Source organism: Bombyx mori, chromosome 20 (assembly GCF_030269925.1).
Source record: "Bombyx mori chromosome 20, ASM3026992v2".
Taxonomy (NCBI): Eukaryota; Metazoa; Arthropoda; class Insecta; order Lepidoptera; family Bombycidae; genus Bombyx; species Bombyx mori.
In genome coordinates this window covers 6,806,270-6,818,599 of record NC_085126.1, presented here as the reverse complement: position 1 = coordinate 6,818,599, position 12,330 = coordinate 6,806,270, and the positions used below count along the sequence as shown (strand labels likewise).

The 12,330-nt window shown below is 40.0% G+C and overlaps 2 protein-coding genes and 1 long non-coding RNA gene across 7 annotated transcripts in view; 2 read left to right on the top strand and 1 right to left on the bottom strand.

Annotated features, from left to right (window-relative positions):
* The window catches only part of LOC101739587 (calbindin-32), a 198,297-nt gene that overhangs the window by 16,675 nt on the left and 169,292 nt on the right, over positions 1–12,330 (bottom strand). The gene's annotated exons all lie outside the window — the stretch shown is intronic.
* On the top strand, positions 3,466–7,824 carry Bm122 (uncharacterized LOC100272181). 2 transcript variants are annotated; one of them, XM_012689665.4, is made up of 3 exons: positions 3,466–4,025; positions 5,387–5,520; positions 7,058–7,824. In XM_012689665.4, exons 1-3 carry the CDS (start codon positions 3,957–3,959, stop codon positions 7,284–7,286), a joined length of 432 nt encoding a protein of 143 aa, XP_012545119.1. In that variant the 5' UTR covers positions 3,466–3,956; the 3' UTR covers positions 7,287–7,824.
* Positions 4,052–5,223, top strand: LOC134200774 (uncharacterized). Its single transcript, XR_009975825.1, has 2 exons — positions 4,052–4,673; positions 5,005–5,223. It is a non-coding gene; the product is annotated as an uncharacterized LOC134200774 (long non-coding RNA).

Sequence of the window (12,330 nt, the reverse complement as noted above, 5' to 3'; positions counted from 1 at the left end):
TATAGTTACAACGGCTGCCCCACCCTTCAAACCGAAACGCATTACTGCTTCACGGCAGAAATAGGCAGGGTGGTGGTACCTACCCGCGCGGACTCACAAGAGGTCCTACCACCAGTAATTACGCAAATTATAATTTTGCGGGTTTGGTTTTTATTACACGATGTTATTCCTTCACCGTGGAAGTCAATCGTGAACAATTGTTGAGTACGTATTTCATTAGAAAAATTGGTAACCGCCTGCGGGATTCGAACACCGGTGCATCGCTATATACGAATGCACCGGGCGTCTTATCCTTTAGGCCACGACGACTTTAATCCATACGGTCAAGTACATATTTTATTATAAGCCACAGAATCTGCAAAATCGACCACATAATAAACAATACGTTATGTGTCTAAAAGCTATATCTCCTACGTATTTCTTCTTCTCAACCATATCATTCTTCATGGAGTGGTCGTAATCATCATTTAGTATTGGAGGGGGCAGACTTGACGCGTCTCATGATGTCCCGCCGTCTCCCTGCTCGAGGCCATTCTACTGCACTGATTTAGGGGACCTCCCACTGTAGTTTTAATTTGGTTGATCCACAGCATTGATGACTTCCCGCGCTTTCTTGTATCATCCACCTTTCCGTGGAGGCATTTTAGGTATGTAAAATATTGTAAAAGTGTTTTTTTGGGCATAAGGTCGAACCCCGTGCATGCAGGCACCCCCAAGTGGGACTTGACAGTCGACAGACGCTGGAACCGCGGGCCTAAGGATGTTTTAGGGCTAGAGATCCGACATCAACGATCGCCTCGTCATTATTGATGTCGTCAGTCTCCGAGATACGACGACCCGATAGGCAAATCAGGCGGTGCTGCAAGTGTTCCGGGATACCTCGCTGGGTGAGAACCAGCCTGTCGGGTCGGAACGTTTTATACGCCGATCGGCTGCTCTTCCATAGTAACGCGATTTCGATCTGATGATAGATTCTGCGAAGCACTACTAGGGCTAGTCTTAAGCATTGTTTTCTATAAAGTTATCATTTGTTTTTTATAAATTAATTTTGTTATTTTCGTTTATAACTACATATATACATATGTATATGGAGGGTAGATGTTTTTTTCGTACCTATGATAACCTTGAGAGGCTATTTCAGCTTCTCCTTGACGTGTGGGTGAGCTTACGGGGCTCAAATCGGAGTGTTGGTAACACTGACCCTAGCAAGAGCAGTGCTTCAGAGAATCTACCACCGGATCGGAAACGCGACCCACTGAGAAGATCCGTCGAGAAACTCAGTGGGCTGTGTCTATGAGTTAATTTACTCGTTGAGCCCTTCGTCGCAAGCAACGGGTTCGGCGAGGAGGGTGACCGGTGCTTGAGGTACCTAAAAACACCGTTAATGGATCGGGAGGATCCGTAATGACGTGTTTAGGGCGACGTCAACTGCTTACCATTCCGTCCACGGGATCGGGTATCTAATTACCGGAAAAGTCTTGACCGCACTTTCTGTGTATGAACAAGAAAAGTGACCTTTTAGGGCGGCGCCGTCGTGGCAAGTGGTGTAATTCATGTTGTAAAAATAGCGCCAAAACTTATCATAATACAATTTTCAAGTCCACTTCACTCCATTTCCTTTACTTTGCTATAATAATATCATAACTCTTGCTACGCTGGCGCTATTTTGTGGGGTTTTTGAATTGTGATTTGTTGCTATAAAGCCGGACATTTTCATCTAGTCCCCAATATAAAATAGTTCTTTTTGCCACTACCTTGAATATTTACAAATTAATCTGTTATATTTGACTAGTTTTTTTCATTGGCCACCTGGAGCAAGCGGAAGTATATCGGCTTATCGAAAAATGCAACACACCTTTCCATAGGCGTCAGCTATCCAAATTAATACTTAATCCTCATTCTTATCGTTACTTAGATAAAACTCTCTATAAGTTGCTAATCTTTATTTTGAATCTCTTATTTTCGAAGATAGTATTCGCAAATTCAAGAAAAGACATACTTTTTTAAATTAGCTATCTGATAAATATTATTTTTAATGCTTTATGAAGACACATTTCCGGTGAATGTTTTGCTAATTTAATGTTGTTTTTTTTTCCAAAAGATTATTGTTTGTTATTGGATACTCTTGTCCATTTAGTCAATGCCAAAGGCCAGCGCTGAATCGGGGATATTGACCATAAATATACCTAACACAAAACGACTTCCACATAGAAAAAACATTATGGATGTGTCCGTATGGATAGAACACGATCACATGACCACTTCTGGACATAGAATGCCCTAAGCTTACCACATTGACTGATTCTATGCTGTCTGTACCTAGTGGAATTCCGCGACCATCAACAGTTTTTCGGTCTACCTTGAAGTAAGCGTACCCATGCTACATTATTTATGAGGTACGGATTACTGGTGGCCTGGAGTCTATTCCAGTTCCACTAGGAGAGGTAGGAGAGCATGAACTCAGCCCGGTAGGGCGTCTTTCAGTTCGCGCCCTGCCTATTTCAACCATATAAACCTTCGAGTTATGTCGGTAACTCTTTGGGTGACTGTGGTTTTCAGGTCAGGGCCATGTTTTTTTCCACCTGGTGGTAAGTGAAGTTTTTCTGCCGTGAAGCAGTAATGCGTTTCGGTTTGAAGGATGGGGCAGCCGTTGTATCTATACTGGGACCTTAGAACTCATACCTCAAAGTGGGTGGCGGTATTTACGTTGTAGATGTCTATGGGCTCCGGTAACTACTTAACACCAGATGGGCTGTAAGCTCGTCTACCCATCTAAGCAATGGTGGGGTCAAGGTATACATAGACACTGCTTAATTTTTCTAAGTGTCGGGTAGCAATTCAATTTATTTATTATCTTTAAACTTTAAGAAGTAACAATCGATCAGCGAATTAAAACTAAATATTTTTCTAATGAGATATAGACTTAACAAAAAGTTGCGTGTATATTAATGTAATGTGCTTGTGGAAGTTTAGTGTGTTTGTGTGAATATGTGAGTATGAGCAATTATATTATACTAGTGGTCCCGCAGTAGTCGAAATTCGACTATAATTAATTGGAATTGTAAGTTTGTACACTATTATGATTGTATTTTATACTTCTATAATCACAAATTTCGCCAAGACTACACTATAAAAAATATTAAAAAGACAAACAATATTTAATCTCAATTTGACAACAGACGTCAAGAACAAAAGTTTGACAATAAATAGTATGCATGCGTGTGTGCGTCAAATACATGGTATGTAGTGTGTGTAATGTTTTCTTTATTGATTTAATGTATCTTTTATGCATTATTTAAAAAAAATATTAGCATTGTGCACTTCTTCTCTATATTCTCTATAAGTGTGGAAAATTTCATACGCCTCCGTCCGCGCGATTTTCGTAAAAAGGGATACAAAGTTTTGGCTACACGTATTAATATATAGATAACAGCAAACGCAATTAACCTTTTTATTGTTTATTCATTCTGAAGTACTCCATATCATTATACATATTTAAGTATGTATGTCAGTCGCTGGTATCCATAACACAGAGCACTCTAATTGGGGTCGGATTACCGTGCGTGGATTGTGAATTCCGAGATTGTTAACTCCTTAATTTAAGGGGTCCTGAGAGATTCTCTAAACTAAAAATTAACATAAAAAACTCACACTTATCGATAACCTTGATTTGCTAACCATATAAACGAAAAAAAAGCAATATATTATTACTTTCATATTTATTTATTCCTGTCTTTTATCCTTAGTATTTTGACCGAGTTTAATGGTGTAAAGTTGGCTGTTTGGCTGGTTGGCTGTATCCCTGATAATGCCTATGCTCGTTATCAACGGAAACAATTTCCTTTCTAAGTACTGATAGAAAAAAAAAAATTATCAAAAAATCGGCATCTTCTTTCAAAATTAGTACCGTACGCCACAAAAAATATCTTATCGGACACGTTTAGTATAAATAATGCATGCAAAGCATGTTCAAATGTATTATACTAAAGGATCAGAAACCAGGGAGTTTATTACAAGTTGGCAAGGTAGGCCATTTTCAAAGTATTATTATATGACTTTATTACAATTTAACAATAACAATAATTTAAACAAAAACTGGTAAAGAAGAAGAAAAAAAAAAACTCATGGTACATTCATTACATTTTATACTAATTCTACAACCAGCATTAAAATTTTCATTGTATTTGAATGAATAAGAAAGACACGTATACTTTAGTGCTAAGCTTTTGTCATTATTGCAAGTCAGTACTATAATAAGTATATAGTATATATATTAGTAGTATATAGTAGGTAACAGTATGAAATTGCACAAAAACCCCGACAAGCACAAAAAGAAAGTTTCCCTTAGAAAGTAAACCTTCTTTGTTTATCTCCATATCTTATACCTTTAAACGAGCAATTCTTGTATATTAAAATATATATGTATATAATCTGAATCTCGGAAACTGCTTCAACGATTTTCATAACATTTAGTATACAGGGGATTTCGGGGGCGATAAATCGATCTAGCTACGATTTATTTTCAGAAAATGTTGTTTTATTCGTGTTTTCAATAATAAACTCTTCCCGATATCTATTGGCGAATAATAATACTATTTTTCTTAATTGAGGGCAAGTAACCGCTTTAAAGACACAACAAGATGGCGTTATAAAAAAAAATCGATCAAAGCTAGGTCATCATCTAGTCCGGCCGACGTTTCAGAGCCTTCGATTCGCCTCGAAGGCTCCGTCGGCTGGGCGTCCTTGGGGTGAGCCGCGCCGTCTGGTTGTAGTGTTGACCGCGGTAGCCCCCCTACCTCATCCGGGTTCTGACCTCGGAGGGGATCGGACGTCGGGTGTAAGAGTGCAGAGGAGTCGTTTAGTGGGTGGGCTCTAAAATCCTTGGGCCCGCGGTCTGCTCACAACACCATGCAGATCGTTGAGTCTCACATACCCCGCGCGCCCCTTTTGCGCGGGGACCTCGTAGGAGGTTCGGCCCTCTACCCGAAAAAAAAAAAAAAAAAGGTCATCATCTAGTCTGCCATTAAGCGTCGCCTTCAATCTTCGTGCATACCATCAGGAATCAGTATTCTAGTCATGATTTAAACACGCTATGACTATTCTATCATTTAACATTAATTAGAATTTTCGATTTAAATTACTGGTGATAGGACCTCTTGTGAGTCCGCACGGGTAGGTACCACCACCCTGCCTATTTCTGCCGTGAAGTAGTAATGCGTTTCGGTTTGAAGGGTGAGGCAGCCGTTGTAACTATACTTTAGACCTTAGAACTTATATCTCAAGGTGGGTGGCGCATTTACGTCGTAGGTGTCTATGGGCTCCAGTAACCACTTAACACCAGGTGGGCTGGCTGGGTTGTGTATATAATGTTTGTTTCCGCATGCAGATGAAATTCACTCTTCTGTTCGTCTTGGTGATTGTCACTGCGGTGGCAGCAGATGAAGAGGCAGGCGTGAGATCTAACGGTAGACCTGACTTGGTGATTGGGACAATTACTTCTCAAGATAGCTTAATACGCTCGTATGTAAATTTTGAAGCAATTTGTAATTGTCAAAACTAATTGTAGGAATTAATATCGCGTTTTTATTGTAGCTAGAGGTCCCGCAGTAGTCGAAATTCGACTATAATGAATTGGAATTGTAAGTTTGTACACTATTATGATTGTATTTTATACTTCTATAATCACAAATTTTGCCAAGACTACACTATAAAAAATATTAACAAAGACAAACCATATTCTATTCTCAATTTGGCAACAGACGTCAAGAACAAAAGTTTAACAATAAATAGTATGCATGCGTGTATGCATCAAATACATGGTATATTGTGTGTGTAATGTTTTCTTTATTGATTTAATGTATCTTTTATGAATTATTAAAAAAAAATATTAGCATTGTGCACTTCTTCTATATATTCTATATAAGTGTGGAAAATTTCATACTCCTCCGTCCGCGCAATTTTCTTAAAAAGGGATACAAAGTTTTTGCTTCACGTATTAATTATCTTAGATTATTATGTTTTTTAACGAATACTTTACAGTTTTCGTTTTCGGTGCCCTTAGTGAGGAGTTTTTTAACGTTGTCGATCGCGCAAAAGTTAACTTAAATTTGTATGAAAAAAAAAATTTTTTTTTTTTTGTTATGGTTGAAAGGTTACTGTTGGCCCGAAGGCCTTTCCATTTCCAGTTTCACCAGGACAGGTGGGCGAGCAAAGGCTCAGCCAGGAGGGAGGTGTATGCAGTTGGAACAGTTTCCCTCCGTTTGCTACAAGGGACGCTGTTCCAAATTCATACAAATTTAACTTTTGCCCCGACAATTTGAACTCAAGCACTAAACAAAAATGTTTACGGGCTTCGGCCACTAGATGGCTTCGCTTCGATTAGTTTCTCATTGCTCCTGTAGATGGCAGTAACAGTATTTATTACCTATCCTTTTACTTACTTTTAATGAAGGATTTTGTAAATTTTCAGAAGCCACATATTGATAAAATTTTGTCAATTTGTCTATAGCAAATGAAGACTTGTATGATTTATGATTTTTTTATTTTCTGTATTTAGTTATACAATAATTAAATGCCTTAATTTTAACAACATATAAATGTTTAGGGGCACCCGCTACAAGATGTCGTTAGTTTCCATATAGAAATAGTATTTGTCTTAAAGTATTGCAGGGCCCTGATCCGAATGTTGTTGCTCGGAACTTCTACACGTTTCACGGCCCTGGTGTTGTGGATACTGGAGCCCATAGTCATCAGCAACGTAAATGCCGCAACCTTGAGACAAGATCTCTAAGTTTCAGTTTTACAGTACAACGGTTGCACCACTCTTCAAACCGAAACGCATTAGTGCTTCACGGCAGAATAGATAAAGTGATGATACCTACCCGTGCGGGCTCACAAGAATCCCTAAAACCAGCAAAAGAATTTTATCATTGACCGGATTAAGGCTATTTCAAATATCATCAGCTTTTTGATAGTTGAAGAAAACAGATTGTGTGTTGATACAAAGATTGGTCAAAAAATAACGTGCTCTTTAATTTCCTTCCTGTCAATATTTCAGGTTTCGTTTCAATAGACCAGCGTCGCCTAGTTCGCAGTCTCACTTCCACAGGATCGCTATGGCCGCCGGCGTTCGCATATCTGCCATCACGGCCCGGGAAGTGGGGCAAACCCAGAACCCGACTATCCGGGTCGCTGGTGGCGGCATCGGCTTCAACAACGTCAATCTTGAGGCCCGAAACGCGCGCGGCCGAGGATTCTCCTACAACGTACAAATCTGGGGACGATAAATACGTATTTACTTTACAACTCCTCGTTGAAGCATTCTCCAGGCTGCGTGACGTGCGTCAATGAAACTACCAATCGCATTTCTCGTTCGAAAATATAATATTTTTCTTTTATTGTCATTTTACACTTACAATAGAAAGAAGTTAACAGAAAAAATAATATAATATATGTATATATGTTACGGTAAAAGTAGATATTGCGGCAAATGTACACATTTTCCGGTAAATGTGCACATTAGCCTCCTCGTTTAGGTAATGTGCATTCAACTAACATTTACAATTTTTAAAAAGGGAAATGTACACTTGAATTCACAATGACCATGTCGATTTGGTATATGTGAACATGGCATACAAAATATGAAATCTCTAATGCGAGAAATGCGCCTCACTACACCTTAACCTAACCTAACCTGCGACATATTATATAATGTGCAAAGAAAAGTATGTTTTGTTTGTCATTTACATTTTTTAATAATAAATAATTTTCGTTATTAAAGCTTTTTGTATTATGTTCATATAAATAAATGTTTTTTTACTGCAACAACATTATTAATTTATTTGTATTCCAATTTTTCTTAAAACATGGAGGTAAGAGTGTACATTTACTAAGACGTGAAGGCAAGAGCGGCGCGGAAACCTGGACACTGACGGCAGGGCTGGCCCATAAGTTAAGAGTCGCACAGCGGGCGATGGAGAGAGCTATGCTAGGTATTTCTCTAAGGGACAAAATCCGGAACGAAGAAATTCGACGGAGAACCAAAGTCGACGACATAGCTCTCAAAGCTAGCAGGCTGAAGTGGCAATGGGCTGGTCACATCTGTCGAGCCAACGACGCCAGGTGGGGGAGGAAAGTCCTCGAATGGAGGCCATGGATGGGTACAAGGAGCGTGGGGCGTCCTCCAACCAGGTGGACTGAAGACTTAGTGCGCATGGCGGGAAGTCGTTGGATGCGGAAGGCGGAGGACCGCATTATGTGGAAGGCATTGGGGAAGGCCTATGTCCAGCAGTGGGCAGATAAAGGCTGATGATGATGATGATGATGAAGGCAAGAGTACACATTTGCCGGTAAAAGTGTACATTATATTCAGTTCACATATATCTAACTTTTTGGCAAATGTGCAGCACATTTACCGGTAAAAGCGTACGTAAAAGCGTACAGCGGTAAATGTACATTCCCAAGAGTGTACATTTACCGTAACATATATTTTTTATTTTATTTTTGTTTTAATGAACTGCTTTGCTAGATACAATACGACGCTGTAATAATACGTAATTAAGGAACGCGGCAAGTCAATCCCATTCTGCAATAGTTTTTTGTTTTAAAGCTTTCACGTGGATAAAAACGGTGACAAAATATATATACAATCATACTTGATGCTCAAAATTTTGTAGCATATTATACCTTATTTCATATTAAGTTTTAATTTGGGTTGATAATTGCTTATAATAAAGTACAAGTAATTAGATGTCTTTTTGTTTACTTTTTTGTGCCTAGAACCCAATTTCCTACTTGGTCCCTTGATAGTTGGTAGGGTATGTGGGGGCCACGTATTCAATGGGTACTCCTAATCCAAACGTCCAATCCCCACCCGAGACATAGCCCGAGATAGAGGACGGAAGGGGGAGGGGTAAAGGAGGAGGGAGGGGTACTGATATATCTGTTTTTCATTACAATAAATGATGCTTGCACTCTTAGCAAATCCCACCCCTCCTGGCTAAGTCTTTGGTGAAACTAGAAAGGCCTCTGGGGCCACCAATAATCGCTCATTCATGAAAAAAAAATGATCTTTGCGGACCTGGCTTTATGTTTCCGAAAACCATAAACAAACCAACGTGATTGTTTCCACCTCCGCGAGTCACAATTTTATTATAAGACAAGCGGTCCGCTCCGGCTCCGCTCGGGTCTTTAACAAAAATTACAACGATATTTGACGTTGTTTTATTTTTTTCAATAAAAGAACACTTATTGCGGCATAACTATAATAGTTAGACATATGCTGTCCCGACACTTTTTGTAAATAATAATGTGTTCTACAAAGTCGTAGTACATTATTTTATTCTATCATCAATAGTTTTAGCGGGGCATGGGGTACATTATCGGAGTTTTAGTAAGGATCCCTATTTTTTTTTCAAAAAAGATTATAGCCTATGTCACTCGGAAATAGTGTAGCTTCCAAACAGTGAAAGAATTTTTGAAATCGGTTCAGTAGTTTCGGAACCTATTCAATGCAAACAAACAAACAAATCTTTCCTCTTTATAATATTAGTATAGACGAATTTCCAGCTCTTAAAATGGAAGCAAAAGACGACTCATTGGTATAAATAGACAGAGGTGTGGGTTCCTAATACCCGAACATGTGGAATCATACGAGTAAGTGACCGTGTGGGTTTCTTATACCCGAACGTGAGACTTGTTAGTTCGTTTGTCTATTATAAAGCACTGGTGGTAGGACCTCTGGGAGTCCGCACGGGTAGGTACCACCGCCCTGCCTATTTCTGCCGTGAAGCAGTAATGCGTTTCGGTCTGAAGGGTAGGGCAGCCGTTTTAACTATACTGAGATCTTAGAATTTATATCTCAAGGTGGGTGGCGCATTTACGTTGTAGATGTCTATGGGCTCCAGTAACCACTTCACACCAGGTGGGCTGTGAGATCGTCCATCCATCTAAGCAGTTAAAAAAAAAAAATTAACTTCCACCAAAAAAATATTCAAGTTTTGAACAAAAAAAATATGCCAATTATTATTATGATAAGTTTTAAAAATATAATCACGAGAATTTTATTAAGCATACATTTGAGCTTAGTGTCCAAGTTTATCAGAGAATTACATTCGTGAAATTCGTTTTGAACACAGATAATAATATGATGCGATATGGGTAGACGAGCTCGCGGCCCATTGGGTATTAAGTGGTTACTGGAGACCATAAACATGAACTACGTGAATGCGGCCTCCCACCGTTCGACATGAGTTCCAAAACTCAGTTTTATTGTACAACGGCTGCCCCGTTCCTTGAGCCGAAATGCATTACTGCTTCACGGCAAAATAGTAAGAGTGATGACACCTAACCGTGCAGGCTCTTGACGTCTTGACGCGCTATCACCAGTAAAACACACATCACGAGTAAAAATAAATCAAGTTTGTAAGTCAAAGGTTGCACTGTAATTTATTTTTATTTTTATTGCCCTTGTAGGCCGACGAGCCTACGGCCCACCTGATGGTGAGTGGTTACCGTCGCCCATGGACTTCAGCAATGCCAGGGGCAGAGCCAAGCCGCTGCCTACCGAATTGCGAACAAATGTAAGCTGTACCCGTCCGCTTCGCCGGGCATTTAAAATTAACATTATTATTTAATTTTCTCACCCTCACAAAGATTCTCATCATTAACGCCCCCGCAACTGGTGTAGGGAGTCCAACACTTATATAAATATTAGCCTATCCATTAAGTACACGTATTTTCTACACGGATACCAAGTTTCAAGTCAATCGGATGTATGGTTCAGTAGTTATAACGGAGCATCCGTAAAAACCACTGTAGATTTATATATTAGTATAGATACGTATCGAAATCATTTTGCGCAACCTAAGACTATTTTGTATGGAACGATTACTGCTGGTTGCACAGGACAGGTGGGCGAGCAAAGACTCAGCCAGGAGGGGTGGGATTTGCTAACAGCTACCCGAGCGCCTCCAAAAGAGACCTAACAACCCAAGAGCAACTGTTTCTCGAATGAATCTATCGGAATCGCGACCCGCTGAGAAGATCCCGTTAGTTCGACGAGTAAGGTTACCGGTGATTGGGATTGGAGGGTGCCTGTGTGTGCGGGCCGCGTGAGCTAACACCACACACGCGTAAAGCGCTTTATTCATGTTCCATCTTGCTGTACGTCCCGCCAAGGCCATGCACGATGCACGGTGCAAAAGTACCATGAATAGGCTTGACGTACGTCGATAATTATTATTAATATAATATTATGAATATTAGATATTATTAATCGTTTTTACCATCGCACCGCCCGCCATCGGAGTAGAGTTCATCCATACTACCTGGAGCCACTGAAGTCATCCACAGTGCGTTTCCAGAGATCTTTTTTGCCACGTACCATCCGGCTATGGAATGAGCTCCCCTCCACGGTGTTTCCCGAGCGCTATGACATGTCCTTCTTCAAACGAGGCTTGTGGAGAGTATTAAGCGGTAGGCAGCGGCTTGGCTCTGCCCCTGGCATTGCTGAAGTCCATGGGCAACGGTAACCACTCACCATCAGGTGGGCCGTATGCTCGTCTGCATACAAGGGCAATAAAAAAAAAATAATAGTAATTGTTTGCTGGATTTGCACGACCAATTTTGCATCCAGCGAATGCCCCCACCACCGCGTACGTCTTGCAGATAGACAGTGAATAACGCTGACGTACGTCAGAGTGGTCCTGAGTCGTGCGTGCTTGATCGTGAATAGACTTGCTGTACTACAGCAGATTTAAAACTTTCAAAATTTATTGAACGATATAAGTTCCACTTATTCTCTCCACGCTTGATGCGCGCACGATAGTCTGTATGCTGCATCCACCACCGCGGCCTTGAGCTGACGTACAGCCGTGATGGATCGTGAATAAAGCGCTTTATGCAAGTTTTGTGAAGTGTCACCTTGTTCCGAAGGGACATTTTACTCCGCTTACAGATCACTAAATGGCTAAATAGTGACGTTACGCCGACATAATCAATAATTAATTAATGTTAGCTAGTAAGTCGGTAGGTAGTTATAATGATAAGGCCAAATGCTGTATCATAATTTATACAAAAAAAAAATCGGCAAGCTAAATCTGATTGATTACCTTTATAAGATTCGATCTATTTTGATTTCGTAAAAAAATTTTCAATTGCCTATTACGTACACCTACAGTACTACCTACTTTATTAAGGAAATTGCTTCCACAGATTATTTTTGCCGCGCACTGTGGAATACAGAGACTTAGAGGGTGTGTAGATAGCAGCTTTCCATGGCCCCTTCCTACATAGGCTTAGCGGCATAAGATCTAAAAAAACAAGTATGCA